At 38.5% G+C, this 17,080-nt stretch overlaps 1 protein-coding gene across 2 annotated transcripts; it reads right to left on the reverse strand.

Moving 5' to 3' along the window:
- Positions 1–476: 476 nt before the first annotated feature.
- On the reverse strand, positions 477–12,589 carry OSGEPL1 (O-sialoglycoprotein endopeptidase like 1). Of its 2 annotated transcripts, XM_065413596.1 has the most exons (8): positions 12,528–12,589; positions 10,210–10,460; positions 9,260–9,647; positions 7,565–7,769; positions 7,329–7,477; positions 4,006–4,136; positions 3,739–3,810; positions 477–683 (listed from the first exon to the last, which is right to left on the reverse strand). In XM_065413596.1, exons 1-8 carry the CDS (start codon positions 12,540–12,542, stop codon positions 581–583), a joined length of 1,314 nt encoding a protein of 437 aa, XP_065269668.1. In that variant the 5' UTR covers positions 12,543–12,589; the 3' UTR covers positions 477–580. The 2 variants fall into 2 exon arrangements, with proteins under 2 accessions (XP_065269668.1, XP_065269667.1); XM_065413595.1 differs by having other exon boundaries at positions 7,329–7,769.
- Between the last annotated feature and the right edge of the window lie 4,491 nt (positions 12,590–17,080).

Here is a 17,080-nt window from a genome sequence, read left to right on the forward strand (position 1 = left end):
AGCTTCTATTTCTAATCAGACAATACCTTCTGTTACTAGATACAAGAGCTGCAAAATAGCTGCTACACATACTTGCATCTTCTATCTTCAGATAGGCACTCTCAAACTAATCTATATCCACTCTTATGGGTAAATTTTTAAAATGTTGTGCCGAGTTTTAAGATCAATGGACTCATGTAGCCAAAATCCTGAAGTGCTATGAAAATTTGCCTCTATAAAACGTTGTTCTGTGTTACAAAAGGATATTTGAGTATATAGTTAATAATAATTAAGGCTGATACTTTTCATTTATCTAGAGATCTTTAACTGAGTGCTTTCCAAAGGTAATGACTGCACTATTAAATTATTCCTATTTTACACATGGGAAAAATAAGGGACATAAGTCTAAGGTCATGCAAGGAGTCAATGGCATATGAGAATAGAATAACTCTCCTTACTTCCAGCTCCCTGTTTTAACTACTAAATAGCACAGCTGCCCATAAGGGTGCTTACATTGGTCAGATATGACTTTGTAAGAGAAGACTAGAAAACATAAACATTTTAATAATAGCCATGAACAATAATTCCCAAACTGGATGTGTTATAAGTTGATAGTTGCAAGTTCATTTAGGGAGACTTCTAGACTTGGTACCTTGATGGCAACTTCTCCAACTTGTTCTGAGATATCAATTCCAAGAGAAGCTCTATAATATAACAAGCACTGTATTATTTATTTTTAACAAACAATTTTTAATAATTATGGTAATAAAGTTACACATCTACACAACTATGAAGCTACCTATTTAAAGTATTCAGCATTATGAGAGAGTATTTGGTGCTTGACTCTTGTGAGCTTTATACAGGCAATGAAGATTTGTAAATCTATACAGCACCTTCTATATTTTATTTTGTCCAAATTCCCTTTTATGAAAGAGTTTCCTTGTTCATAGCATGATGATGTACACGAGTTCCACCTAACCCATAAGGTTTTTATAGCATTCCCCTTCACCAGTGACAGTGAGTAAAGTATTGCAGGTTCTTTCCTTCCATATGAATAGCTCAATACTGTCTAGTAAGTGTCTCAACACAAATGATCTGCCCAGAACAAGAAACATGTTATCTCCAGGCCAGAAATGTAATCTCCATGCATTTAAGCTTTTATCTCTCACCTCATATTTGAAACATGAAATATGAGTCCTTTCAAAAGTCAGTCTTTTTGTTAGCAAAATGAACCAAACCTCAGCCCAAGAAATTAAAGGGACAGCACTGTTACTGAAGTCAATGAGAATTGTCCCTGCTTATGTCAGGGGTAAGTGTGACACCAGAGGTGAAATCCTGGTTCCACTGAAGACAATGGCAGAACTTCCATAGACATCAATGGGCTCAGAATTAACCCACATATGTGCTGCAAATAATAAAGCTGGCCTGTCCAGTCACGGGAGGACTACCCCAGGGTAGAGGGATCCCACAGTTGTGTAGCGCTGGCATAAAAGTTCCTCTACCAACTCTTTCCTGCAGCCAGCACAGGAAAAAAGGAGCATGGGCTTTCCTTATACCCTGAGTATCCCTGACTGCTGAAGTGGCCCCAGTGTGCTTCGAATGGGGGAGAAAAGCAAATTCCTTCTAAAGGAGAAATATTTTCTCAGCTTCCCTCCCCAATGTATCTCCTCTAACTGAGGTGAGGAATTTTGAATATAAAACACTGCAAACATCTTAAACAAGAAGGGTTTCAACTAGTTTCGATTTAAAATTTTTGACTGAATGAGATTTAAGAAAAAAGCAAGTGGCATAATAATAGCTCCTGCCAGACAAATAAATTTTCGAGATATGGTTAATCTCGTTTAAAATAGGCTGAATATGCAGTTGGAAGGGAAATGAGCAACTGGCCAAAGGTATTTGACAGCTAGCCAGAGAATAATCAAGGTCAAAAGAAATCAGAAACACAACAACTTGTGAACAAATGGCTATAAGTATGGGTGAGGGTCTAGTAAAGAGACTGAATATCCAATATAAAGGAGAACAGCAGCTGGAAAACACAAATTCATAGTGTTAAGAAAGGGAAAAAAACATGCCATATCAAATTTATTAGCATTATTGAACCAGAAGCTTGTCTGCCCTGACTTTCTGGAGAGAGAAAACAGCTACTGAGGCAAACTAGAAGGGCTCAAGTTACTTACAGCCGCTTCCAAGAGTTTGCTGTTTCTATCCCTACCTCCTAGTTGAAGTGATTACCCTACAGTCTGAACTGGAACCTGGAACATAGCAGAAGAGATGAACTCTGGCTATGGTGGTGGTTGTTTTCCCCCCAGAAAGTTGCTTTTCTTTTTCACTTTGATGCTAGTTGAGATTTCGCAGTTTGCATCCCATTGCTAACACTTGTGAATGCAAGATATAGCAGAAGTTCACAAGAGTATTTTCCTGTGCAATTTATCTATTCTGTGGGATTGCAGCAAAATAAGGTATCCTTATTTTTTAATGAATGAAGCCTTACATAAGTACTCTCTGGAGCATGACATTCCAACGTTTTTGTTCTATGGGAAAACTGCAAATCTGTGTTTCCTGAGAAGTTCCCAAAATGTCTGTTTTTATTGAGGAAAGGGGAAAAGATGAAAACCTATTTTATAATACAGATCACAATTAGCATTTCAAAAATAGGGAACCTCCAAAGTTTCCCCAACACTTTGCTTCAATTCAACCCCACTTCCATTCCTTCCAAAACCTACATAACCTCATAAAACAGGCCACGCCATGGATACGAATGTCTGTAAAGTGCAGTAGAGGTATTTTATATTATCAGACTTTTCTACATCAAATGTTATTTTATTAAAGGTATTCTGGTTAAGAAGCAGTGTTTTAACTTTGTCTAAAGACCTGGGGCCAGACTGATGCACAGTGTGGCTTTGCTGAGAGGGTGTCTACTGCTGCCATCCCTCAGGGTTCCCATCAGGATGCTGAGGAGTAGCCTTTTTTTGTTTGTTTTTTTAATGGCTCAGGCTTGTCAGCATCCCCACTGGAAGAGGCAGCTGAGAGGTCAACATATCCTTCACATGCCTTCTGTCCAATTTTGGAAAAGTGCTGGCCTGTCTCCAGCTCCTTAGAGCAAAATAGGTTGGGACTGCTGTGTGCCACTGCAGCCTCCACCAACAGATATTCCATCTCAGGAATAGAGGGTCCTGTGGCACCTTTAAGACTAACAGAAGTCTTTAACTTCTGTTAGTCTTAAAGGTGCCACAGGACCCTCTGTTGCTTTTTACAGATTCAGACTAACACGGCTACCCCTCTGATACTTGACATCTCAGGAATGTAAACCCAATCTGAATTTAGCACTGGATGGCTGATCATGAACAGGCAGCAGGGTTCAGTGCATAGGACAGTGAGCTCAGAGACAGAATGCCTGAGTTCTAGTTCTATTCCTGGCTCTGCCACCAATTAATTGAATGACCATGAGCAAGTTGCTTAACCTCTTCGTGTCTGAATTTCCCCATATTACAATAGGAATAATGATATTTATCCAACTTCATAATGTGCTTTGAGATCTATGCCCAAAAAGGGGTAAATAAATGTTAAGTATTATTTGTATCTTATATAATTGTAGTGAAAAGTTACTGATATTTAAAAAGCACAACTGCATCACAAGAAGTTTCACATAATAAAATCTGATTGTGTAACTGAAGGAGGCTTAAATTAAAATGACTGAAGGAAGTTAAAGTTCAATGTGACCGTACGAGAAAATGGATTGGTAGGAGCTGTGCCACTTACTTTGGTTCATAGCGTATGCCATCTGTGCTATGTAACACACCTAAGCCTGCACGCATCCTTTCAATGCCATTCCTAAATAGAGAACATAAATGTAAAATGCAGTTCATACTTAACGTACAAATGTGTGTTTTCGTCTGGATGACACATGGCTTAACCACAATAAGCAGAAATTCTTACACAATTACATCAACTGGTTTTTCACATGTTGTACCACTGCTTTATGGAACATTTAAAAAACAACAACACAGAAACACAGTCTTTGCTCACCAGGCAATCATAACACCATTGTCAGTACAGAGTCTGGGAGGAGGACACAGCAAATTGAAGTTAGTTGCATCTGTTACAATTTGCAGAGCTCTTAGGATATACTGATTACTTGCAACTCCTCCTGATACAACCTGACAATTTTAAGAAGACAGGCAAAAGTCATTCAAAAGGTAAACAAATAAGGAACAGCTGATAGTACACTAGTTCAACAAAAAGCTTGATGAAGATATTGAAGAAAATTCATGAGAGAGGCCATACTGGGTCAGACCAATGATCCATCTAGCCCACTATCCTATCTTCGGACAGTGGCCAATGTCAGATGCTGCAGAGAGAATTAACAGAATGGGTAATCACCATCCCTTGTCATCTACTCCCAGCTTCTTGCAGTCAAGGGGCTAGGGACACCCAGAACATGGTGTTGCATCCCTGCCCATCCTGGCTAATAACCATTGATGGACCTATCCTCCATGAACTTATCTAAATTTTTTTTGAACCCTGTTATGGTTGTAGCCTTTACAACATCCTCTGGCAAAGAGTTCCACAGGTTGACTGTGTGTTGTGTGAAGTAGTACTTCCTTTTGTTCATTTTAAACTTGCTGCCTATTAATTTCAGTGGGTGGTCCCTAGTTCTTGTGCTATGTGAAGAAGTAAATAACATTTCCTTATTCACTTTCTCCACACCAATCAAGACTGTATAGATCTCTATCATATTCCCCCCTTAGTCGTCTCTTTTCCAAGGTGAAATGTCCTGGGGGAAGCTGTTCCATACCCCTAATTTCAAAGAGAATAAATAGGGAAATCAAGACCTAATAGAATAGAAAAGGATAAGAGAATTGGGTGTCTGTAGTCTTAGTAAGGGCTTGCGATTGATGCAGTGGCGTCAATTTATTGGGTCTGGTGAAGATGTGATAAGTTGATGGCAGAGTGCTCTCGCATTGCCTTCAGTGCTCCACCTCCCCGAGAGGCAGAAGCTAAGCTGGTGGGAAAGCATATCCTGCCAACATAGTGCAGTGTAGATACTGCATTAGGTCGATGTAAGCTACGTCGCTCGGGGGTAACTTACAAGCTGCAGTGTAGACCAGGCCTAAAAGATTACTGAACAGATATTACGATCTATAAATACAGCATGTAAAGGATGTGTAAGTAGGGCAGCTATCAAATATCAGGCATTACTGGGTGAAATTCTAGGCCCTCTGTTATGCAGGAGGTCAGACTAGATGATCATAATGGTCCCAGCTGGCCTTAATCACGTTATTCAAGTAGGACAGAACAAAAGTAATGGGTGTAAATTGCAGCATGGCACATTTAAGCTATTAGAAAAAATGCTAAAAAGCAAGCCATGTAATCATCACTATATATTCAAGACTAGATTTAATACCCATGTATTAGGGATGATTTAGGAATGGATTAGATTATCTACATGCAATGATTATTTGTATTAAATAGTGCACAGAGCTCTCAATCAGGATCAGTGCTCCTGTGTGCTGGGAATCTAATTAAAATGAGTCTATGAAATTATTTAATTTTTTAAATATATATATTTTAAGTGTCTTGTAAAAATGCTAGCTGTTAAAGATGACTTTCTGGTCCTATGTAGCAGGCAAAGACACCATCCTTTTAAAAAAAAAAAAAAAAAAAAAAAAATCACATAATTCTAGGATCACAGATCCAGAGTCAATTAAAAGTTGTCATCTTTTTATGCATCCAATAGTAGAAGTCCTTGAAAATTCTGCTTTCTGGGACATGTATGTCCTTGTACAGTGGAGAATATTATTGGAAGTTTTATTGAATTTGGCATATAACCATTTATTATGCTTAATTTAGACATTTTTCACTTATAATTAAGTTGCTATAATACATAGAAAGGTAAAAAGGTAAGTAATCTCCAAGGTTTTATAGCAACTACACTTTTTACCTTTAGAGTTAGTCCAAAAAATTCAAGTTTTTTAAATATTTCAAGAAAAAGGCCAAGGGGGGGGGGGGGCGGGGAAGCAGAGGAGCACTTTCATGAAAGAGTGTCCTATTTTCTAACAAGCTCTAGTTATCTTATTGAAGAGAGGTTAGTATAACTGAATAATACGAAAAAAATTGAACCCAGTTACAAGTTATAAAATTAAGTTAATTAACAGACATCTTTTCCCATGTTCACAAAAATCTTTAAAAAATTTTCACTGTATTTCATAAAGCTTTAATCATCATTGAAAAATTACAAGAACAGAAGTGCATGGCCTAGTAGCATTAACAGTGTGATGATTAAGAGAGATTATTTCCCCCCTCAATTTATTAAGACAAAATGTGAGAGAGTAACTATAAATGAAGAATTCTGAAACAGTACCCCTGCAAAACCCTGCAGCCATACCACACTGGGCTGTCAGATTTCACAAATTTAGTAGAGTTGAATCATGTCAAGACTGGGAGAGGAAAGCTACAAGGAAAAGCAAGGTACTAAAGGAAGTAGTGCTGGCAATTCAATAGGTGCCACTCTCCCCTCTAAATCAATGCTTATTAAATGTCCCAGCCTAGAACTGCGGGAGGAGAGAAAGGGTACTGTTCTGCTGGAGGTACTCTCTTTTGGATGAGACAGAGAACTATGGTCATGACCACTTTTAGTAATTAAAAATCTCACAGTACTTTTTACAAGATGAGGTGTTAATCCTAGTGTCCTGGGCAAATTTAAACTTGGTTAATCATATTCTGTTTACCTATAAATTCCCCTTGAAATTTCAGCTTGATATATTATTCTCACTTCCTCTCCTAAACTGCTTTCTAGTATTGCTCTGTACAGTTGAAACAAATGATGTGTTTCACCCAGAGATGGCTGCATTTCAGTGGAGGATGATGCTATCCCTACATGTCGTTTTCATATCAGTTAGTTAACTTTATACAATGCTTTGAGATTGTTTGGAGTAAAAGATGTTAAAGTTGTGGCTAGATGTTCCTAATACATCTAAATATATACAAGAAAAATACAGACATGTAAGAAAACTTTAAAATTACTTTACCTTTAACAATGCACTTTTATTCATAGAACTACAATTCATAGAATATCAGGGTTGGAAGGGACCTCAGGAAGTCATCTAGTCCAACCCCCTGCTCAAAGCAGGACTACAACTGTACACTCTGTTGCAGCAGGATTTATTTATTTTATATGTTCAACTAAACGTATCACATGCATTTATTTTAATGCTGGAGCAGCGTTATCAGTGGAAATGTCAAGGACGGTGCTGATGCCTTGCTGCACTTTCTCCTGGTGCTGTTACGTGTATTCAAATGTATGATAGCATGTACCCCTTGACATGCATAGTAAAGTTATACGTACTTACCAAAGTTGCATTTGTTTGTGATAAGATGCCACTTTTTATGCAGAATAGAATGGCCCGGTGTGTTCGCTGGACAATATGAAGTGCTACTGCATGCTGTACTGCAGCAGCAATATCTGTAACACAGGACAGGAGGTGTCCCTCCTGTAAACCTGCAGAAATTGTGAGCAAAAGGGGTTTTTGCAAATATAACCACAGGTCAGGTGTACAATTTGTATGTATCTTACTTTGAAAAATACCTTCTTCCTTTTCTTTTTGCATAATTATTCTAGTGGCATTGAAGTGAAGTCCGGAAAAGGAAAAATTGCAGTTACGATGATGTTGCATGGGAGCTCTGAGTTCATAATGCAGCCTGTTTCCCTGTTGGGCCAAGTGCTCTATAGCTTTCCCACCACTCATTTTGCAGCACTCTGGGTGCTTTGTTAGAGAGAGTCTTCTTGCTACCTAGAAAAAGAGAAAAGAATCTAATTATGCTAACAATAGACTGGGAAAGAAGAATTGGGGAAAAATAGGGCCAAATTAATCCCTGATGTAACTGCACTGCTCCATTATAACTCCGGTCAATAGTGTTACACTAAGGATGAATTTGGCCCAGAGTTTATATATTGTGAACTAGGTGCTATGATGAAAGTACCAATGATAGATGCTACAGCTAACGTTAGAGGGCTTTTAACATCAAATCCAATTTTATAATAAACTGGGTGAATATGAGGATCCTCAAACTTTGCAAGAAACATGAAGAATCTAATTCTTATTCTGTTTGAAATGGACACTCACAGGTATATTAGACTGCCAAGTTAACACTAATAGAAAGGATTTCAAACTTTTTTAAATTTTTGTTTTGTTTTGTTTTAAAAATTTCCTTGCAAACCTGTGCTAGTGCTTGAGAATAAGAAACAGAAACTGGCCAGCTTAAGTTTATTTATTCAGTTACCAACACAATATAACTTGTGAAACATAAACTAAACTTTTCAAACTCTCTCAGGCACAATTAGTAACATAAGTAAGGACATTTAAAAAAAATCAAACATGATTTTAAACAATAGCATCCTTTTAAATATCACTGTTAGTCAGATTCACTTGTACTGCATATATTGTTGAACTTTCTATGTCCAGCCTCAGTGTAGGCTGGCCATCCAGGTTATGGCTAGCTGCCTGCTGAAAACAACTAGTGCCAACTAAAGAAATAAAATGAATAGATTTTAGTAGCCGCTGAGCCCATGAAATCTCTAGTACACCTCTACCACGATATAACGCGACCCGATATAACACAAATTCGGATATAAGGCGGTAAAACAGCGCTCCGGCGGATCAAAGCAAGTTCAATATAATGCGGTTTCACCTATAACACGGTAAGATTTTTTGGCTCAGCGTTATATCGAGGTAGAGGTGTATTTCAAATTGGAGGAAAAAATTAAAGTTTATAGTGTATTGTACTGTTTTCTTTATGTTGACTGTAGGTGATATTCTAGAAAGCATACTGGCTAACTTGTTCCAACCTCTGTGGTTACAATGAAAATTCACAGAGTTTAAATATACACCTGCCAAATCAGATCCTTCCTTTAACAATGCCCATTTTATAAGCAGGGAATATTTTAAAATTAATTTATTCAGATTTATTTAAGGTATCCATCTAGGGTCTGTGCACAAATATAAAAATTTGCTAATAAAAGACAGAGAGTAGGACTGGTCTACAAAAGTTATTAACCTTACCTGTTACTGGATTCCACTGTTTTTCCACTGCTGGAAAGAACATTAGCTGCTCTAAAGCTTACACAAATTCTTACCCAAGGCAATGCCAGAATCCCAGTTTCCTAAAGAATACATACCTCTACTTTTGCTACTATAAGAAACAGACAAACTATGATGTAAATAATACAACAAATGTAAGTACTTGTATAAAATGCATAAATGAATCCCTACTGAAATATTACCTTGTCAAGCATGTCTCCTGGTGCTATATCCACTGACTGTCCAAGCAGAAGAAAATCTGAAACTCCTTGTGCTACTACCAGGATACAGTGGCCTCCAGAGATTAAAAGAACTAAGAAAGGAAATTCCACTTGGTTTATCAGCCTAATTGTAAGTGCATGTGCCTCCATGTGATGGATGGGGATGAAAGGTTTTTTATACTTGTCCACCAATTTTAAACTATATTCTAATCCCACTCCGAGACTTAAAGCGAGTCCTGGCTTTACAGTAGTTGCGACAGCAGAGAGCTCATCGAGAGAGATTCCACTGACGCAGAGTGTTTCTTTTACTATTCGCTCAATATTTTCCCTGTGAAGTTGCTGTGCCACTGGAGGAATAATCCCACCTGTTCTAATTAGAAACAAAGAATTATGAAGTGTCCATATTTTATGAGAGAGACAGAATCATAGAAATGAGAGATGGAAAAGACTTGGTAGTCCTGCCACGTCATGACTGTTCTCTACAGTATATTCTCAAATGCTTTGTCTAGTCCTATTTAAAATACCCCATGCAGTGAAGATTACCATCACTTCCAATGGAAGGCTATACAAGGATTCAACTTGCTCTTGCTTAGTTTATGCCCCATTTGAATTTAGCCCTAGGCTGTGCCAAGACAATTTATAGGAGTTGGTATCTGCAACCCCTCTCTGTCATCAGGAATTTAGCAAGGAATGTCCATTTTCTAATTTACCTTTGTCCAAAATTGGAGACAGGTAAATAACATACTCTTCAGGATTGGTGGGTGTGGGGAATTTTACCAAATTTGATAATCAGAACCAATTCATATTTCTTAAGACTTAAGAACCTGCCCCTTGATAGAATATGACAAATATAAATGACAATCGCATTAGTAATCATATTAAACTACAAGTGCAGTTTAGAAAATAAAGCACCCATGATAATGTCTACTTACTTTAAATGGACTTCATTTTGAGAATGTAGAGCTTCTCCTAAGATTTTGCCAGTATCATCCACCACAGCAGCTGCTGTATCATCACAACTAGTTTCAATTCCCAGAACTAATTTAGTGGGATAGTATTTGACAGAGTTAAAGAAAATGCTTCTTAAACACACAGACCGGCCATGTTTAACTGATTTTGAAGTGCGTCTGGTTACGCTGCTTATTGCTAAAATCTTCTGCACAGAGGCATGCCTAGAAAAGAACTGTACAGATACCATCCTCAGAATTCAAATTCCACAAAAGTAATTTAGTCAGGCCAAGTCATATTAGTAACAAGTAATTTTAAAAGCAGTGGCCAAATTCATGCAAACTGTCACTTCAAAGTTAATGCAATTACACCAATAATGACTTTAATCTAATGGGTTCATGTTTAGGAAAATGGAAAGAAACTAAAAATTCTGTTATTCCATCGTTTATTATACCCACTAGAGGTCTGAGTGAACAGGCTTAGCTGATACCGGAATATCTTTTCCCTTATATTAAGCAGAGGTTCTTACAATGAGATCTAACAATTAGTCATCATATATAGGGCCTAATTCTCTTCTCACCCAGGTTTTACCCCAGAGTACTTCTATTGATTCATGATTTACACTGGTATAAGTCCCAAGGAGAAGCAGACCCAGTCTCCTGCTCCCTTCAGTGAGCTCCACCATTCATGAGCAATAAGAACGTATATTTGTGGCAATAAAAACTTCATCATGCCCTATAAACCATTACATATATTCTCTCTCTCCTTTTGCATATCTATAGAGGGATACATAGCAACATGCTGGGCTAGATCCTTGGAGCTAGTAGCAAAACACTTCTTTTACACTGACCAAGCTTGTTTCATGATAGCAAAAGTGTATTTTTTTTCCACACAATCTTCCTAATTCAAACCAGCTGAGCTGTTTTTGTGCAGACTTTCCCAAAATATTCACTATTGGGCTTAGAACAAATGTGCCAAATTTCAGCCCTAAAGATATGTTTTGATAGGCCTCTGAAAATGACCCTTTAGGATGAAAATCCCCGTGCTACCTTAACTTTAGGCAGTGCTCCATCAAAAGTATATTTTGGAGCATGCCTTAGGTACCTAGGCCCGATCCTCCAAGGTATTTCAGAGCTTAATACTCATCGACTTCAATAGGAATCCAACTCCTAAACATCTTTTAGGATCTGGGCCACAGTCATCCTCTGACTCAATTTTTCTCCCAGTACTAGGACAGTTGCTGATCATGACGTAGTATTTCAACAAGGATCAATATTAGCGCCAGTAGCATTAAGTGCCCAGTGCTCATGGTATTTTTAGTAATAGAGCTTAGAACTGCTGCTGCATCTAACACTAGAAATACTTTGGGGTGGAGGACATGGGGAGAATTCCTGGTAGGGAAGGAAAGTGGTGGCAGGGAAAAAGAAACAAGAAGAGAAAACGAAAGGAATTTTATGAAAAAAGATAATGTGTCCCATTAGAGGGATTACATAGACAAGAAGCACTGTCCTCCAACTCAGGCCTCAAAAAGAGGTAGAAACAATAGGAGGACCTAACCACCTAAGGTAAGAAAAAAAATGTTTTTGGGTTTAATATGCTTCTAAAATGCTCTCCTGTCTATTTTCTCAGTAGTAAGACATGGTCCCATTTTGGCAAATTTATGAGATGAACACTATCTACAATATGTAGGTACAATACCTGTGCTTTAACAACCTAATCTGAGTTACATTACAAAACACAAATGGTTTGTACAGTAGATTACAGTAAGTGACTAACCAAATGGATATTTCTTAAAGTGAACTGAAATCACTCTCCCTCTCTTTCTATATATGAAAAGTTAATTGGGGGGGGGGGGGGGAAAGCCAGTGCCAAAATATTTTTAGCAATTTAAAAAATGATTTCTTTTCCTCACTCTTTATAAAATAACCCCTTGGAAGCTTGAAAGTGATACCTGTTCCCTTTCCCAGTTTTGCTTCTCCTTTGTGCATGCATACTGGTTTATTATTGGAGGGTTTCTCAAGAGTGCTTTCTTATTCTACTGTACACAGAATTACATGGACTTAAAAAAATTGCAAGAAATTAAGCAGATCAAGTTTCAGGTCAAACAAACAACAATGTACCTTTCATTTTCGAAAACAGTCAATTTTAGAGCTCAAGAAATTGACCTGAATAGTGTATCCCTTACTTTTTTACTATTACAAAGTACTGAGCTAAAATGTGTTTTCTAAGAAATAAGAAAAAGAAAAGGAAATGTTTTCTTAATACTTAACATTTTGATAAGGGTTAGGAGGTCTGTGGTTACCTGCACCCAAAACATGTTTCAAAACAGATTTTGTTCAGTGTTTCCAACTCTTGGTACCATGTTTTACACTTTTCTGTGAGAGAGACACAGAACACACAGTAAATCTCATAAAACTCTGCAATGCATAGACATTATGTATAGACAGGCAGATGTGCTTGGTTACACTCCTAAATTCTGAATTGTATAAGTAATACCTTACAGTTTATATGCCTGAATACTCCATTATTAGAAGGAACAAGACTTACCATAAATCACTGCAACTGTAAAAAGTATTCAAGCTTTCAGAAAGGTATTACTCCAGACAACAAAGAATCAAATAACTGGGCAATATCATACTAGCAAGCCAGTTACAAGAAGAGGAACAATGTAGTGGGAGAATGTATTTGTTTTATTTATTTAAAGTAGTCTCACCACAAACATTAAAAGAATAAACAATAGTATTACTTGTTTATAATTTATAAATACTTGTTTTATAAATTAGGGGATATGTGGCCACGGCATCTGTGATTACATGGAATCAGGGGCCATGAATCCACAGAGGGTACAAAGGTGCCGTGGCTCCTTCTCCAGTCACAGGTCTGGAATAGTGGCTGAAGTGCTTTCCTCCACTCTGTCGATAAATGGGGGGAGAGGGTGAGAAAGAGGGAATTGTCCCTCCTCCACCACCCACACCCTCAGAGAACTGGTTCCTGTGTAATTCCCTGTGGTCCTGCTATCACTGAAATCAACGGGAAAACACCCAATGATTTCACAGTGAGTGGGATCAAAACACGTTTGTTACAGCACACCACAATGTAAAAACATTCCTTCTAAAATAACCATTTTTTCCTACACACCACTCCAGCCAATTTTTTTAATCAGTCCAACTCTTATTACACATGCTCTGAGAAATGCCCTCGTGGATACTAATTTAAATCCAAACTAATCTGATTAGATCCTGAGCCTTTTAAAAAACAGGACAGTGACCCCTGATAACATCATTATCTGTGCTACTTTCAAGAGCATCCACTAACTATTCAAGGACACTCATTTTATTTTTGACATAATATGTCAAGCACCCAGGCAGGGAAAATGAAGCATGACTGTAAAAAGAAAAGGGAAGCAATTGAGTTAAGATAGCTGTACCAAAATAATCAATAGTATATTTTCATCCACAGATCTTGAAGTACTTCACTCATTATCCTTATTTTATAGATGGGGAATCTGAGATGGAAAGATATTAAGTGACTTGCCCAGTCATGGCACAACCAGAAACAAAATCCAGATTTCTCAAGTCACAATCCCCTCCCCTAGCTACTGGATCACACTGTTTCCCATTAAATGAAAGAGTGGGGGCAACAAAATGGCAAATGAAATTTGATGTGGATAAATGTAAAGTAATGCACATTGGAAAAAATAACCCCAACTATACATACAATATGATGGGGGCTAATTTAGCTACAACAAATCAGGAAAAAGATCTTGGAGTCATCGTGGATAGTTCTCTGAAGATGTCCATGCAGTGTGCAGAGGCAGTCAAAAAAGCAAACAGGATGTTAGGAATCAGTACGGCCGTTCTTATGATCCTCCAGACCCTATCTGCACGAGGGCCTTGGTTAGATAACTACATAGAGAAAACCCACCTTAAGACATCACGTGAGGAAAAACAGCAGAAAAGAAGAGAACATGCTAAGCAACTTATTATCATGTCGAATTTATGTAACACCATATCTGACCCTGGTACTTTACGGACAAATAAAATGACATATCCCTGCCCTGAAGAGATTACAATTAGATTTAATGCAACAAGATATGACTAAAAAAATAAGGGGAGGAGAAAATCGGTATGGAAGGGTGTGAGTTACAACAGGAAAATATCAGGAGATATGCTTAATATTATGCACACATCCTGTTAATTATCTCTGGATATCTTAAAATTAATTTTCTCAACATATTACATCTTGTGATTAAAGTCCAGAATGAAGGGGAACTAAATCCTGAACAAAAGGAAGAGTGTTTTTGATCTCCTCCCACTACTCTACTACAAGGTGTATTTCTGTGTTTTTTCTTATTCATGTTATGGAAATTGCTACTGCTGAGACAATACTTGTTGCAACATCAAGCAGTTGTTTTGTGTTATGTCACTAAATACTGAAGACATAACTTTTCCAGTACTAGATAAGAAGTTTTTTGAAAATCTACATGTATTTTGTTGGTAACTGGTTGGGACTAGTATTTCAATCCTGTTCCATCTTTAATTTCAATGAACAGGGCTATTCTGGGATTGAAAGTACTTGTTTATTTAATTTTTGCTTCAGGGTTAAATTGTATCTTAACTGTCTTCAATAACAGATCTTTTCTACTCTGGCAGTGAGGCTATTAAACTGGAGTTAGCGGCTGTACAACATTTTTTAGTATGGGGCTATTGAAAAAATGTGACCCTGCCTCCCCCTAATCTACATAGATAACAAATAGGTTTGGGGAACTGATGGCCAATGTTACTGCTAACACAGATGTAGACAGACATACCTGGAGAATGATCCTTTGCCCGGAGCACATTTCTAATGATGTACTGATTGGGAGGAGTTTTGTTTATTAGCTCTTTTAACATTCCTAGAGTTCTATGCTTAAGTGCACCTACTATGGTAGCAATCATATTGTGTGCAATGGCATGTTTATATGTAGAAGCTTATTACACAGAGTTGGGCAACAGAACCAGACTGCATGTAAACAAGTTTCATGGTTCTTTCTACACTCTTGACTGTTTAACCTCCCCAAGTGAAATAATGACTGGACAGATAAAATCAGGTGGGTCCGTTTTGAATTAATAATGCAGAGCTGTAGGGCTTCCCCTTTATTGCTTTTAGAGTAGCAGCCGTGTTAGTCTGTATCCGCAAAAAGAACAGGAGTACTTGTGGCACCTTATAGACTAACAAATTTATTTGCGCATAAGCTTTCGTGGGCTACAGCCCACTTCTTTGGATGCATAGAATGGAACACACAGAAAGAAGATATTTATACATACAGAGAACATGAAAAGGTGGAAGTAGCCATGCCAACTGTAAGAGGCATGGCTACTTCCACCTTTTCATGTTCTCTGTCTGTATAAATATAAATATCTTCTTTCTGTGTGTTCCATTCTATGCATCCGAAGAAGTGGGCTTAGCCCACAAAAGCTTATGCTCAAATAAATTTGTTAGTCTCTAAGGTGCCACAAGTACTCCTGTTCTTTTTATTGCTTTTGTATCTCAGTCCCTTTCTGGCTATTGCCTGACAGGGATAATGTGGCTCAAAAATATATTTGAAAGGAAATCTGTTTTGCCATTGGCGAGGGCCAGGATGAATTAAATGGCATAATTTTTATAACAGAAGGAAAAAAACCAAAGGCCTACAAGTGTTATATCTCCTCTGGTCTGAAAATTATTTAAATCAAACCTTGACTGGGGCACTAGAAGAGGAAGGTTGGTGTAACTGGCGTGAGACATGGGACTGTTTCGTGGCTGCATTCTTCAGAAAATAAATGGATAAAGGAATTTGTCTGTAAGTCATACCCCGGTAGAGAGACAGGGGGGAGGAGTTGATGGAGACAGCATCAATACTCGGCCCCGGGAGGATACAGGATGGCAATAGGGGGACTATAAGGGAAAATGGAGACAGACAGGAGTTACGGCCGCAGGGAACAGGGGATAGATTGGTAGATTGCGCTGCCCCTAGGCAAAGGCAGGTATATGTGATTGGGGACTCCTTACTGAGGAGGTTAGACAGGCCTGTGACCAGGGCGGACCCGGAAAACAGAAGGGTGTGCTGTCTGCCGGGCGCTAAGATACGGGATGTGGACCTGCGGTTGAAAAGGATCCTAAAAGGAGCAGGTAAGAACCCCTTGATCGTCCTTCACGTAGGAACGAATGACACGGCTAGGTTCTCGCTAGAGAGAATCAAGGGAGATTATGCCAGGCTGGGGAAGACGCTTAAGGAAGTTGAGGCTCAGATTATCTTCAGTGGGATTCTGCCTGTTCCTAGAGAAGGACAGCAAAGGGCAGACAGAATTGTGAGGATAAATAGCTGGCTGAGGGAGTGGTGCTATAAGGAGGGCTTTGGGATGTATGGCCATTGGGAGGCTTTCGGGGACAGACAGCTGTTCTCGCGGGATGGACTTCACCTGAGTAGGGAAGGGAATAGACTTCTGGGAGGGAGGCTGGCTCATCTCATCAAAAGGGCTTTAAACTAGGAACTTGGGGGAGACGGTTGGGAGATGTCCAGTTAATCTCCACGCCAGATTCCAACACTGAAAAAGAGGGCCAAGAGATAAGCACAGATATAGATAGGGGTAGGGAATTGGACATTAGAAGGAGGGGGCGGATGGACACTACGGGGTCCGTACCAAAGTGCATAACTAATGGGAGAAAGGATAGACAGCATACGGTAAGATGTTTATACACCAATGCGAGAAGCCTAGGTAACAAAATGGAGGAATTGGAGCTCCTGGTCCAAGAAATGAAACCTGATATCATAGGAATAACCGAAACTTGGTGGAACTGTAGTCATGACTGGAGTACAGGTATGGAAGGGTATGT

Source organism: Emys orbicularis, chromosome 11 (genome assembly GCF_028017835.1).
Source record: "Emys orbicularis isolate rEmyOrb1 chromosome 11, rEmyOrb1.hap1, whole genome shotgun sequence".
In the NCBI taxonomy this organism is placed as follows: Eukaryota; Metazoa; Chordata; order Testudines; family Emydidae; genus Emys; species Emys orbicularis.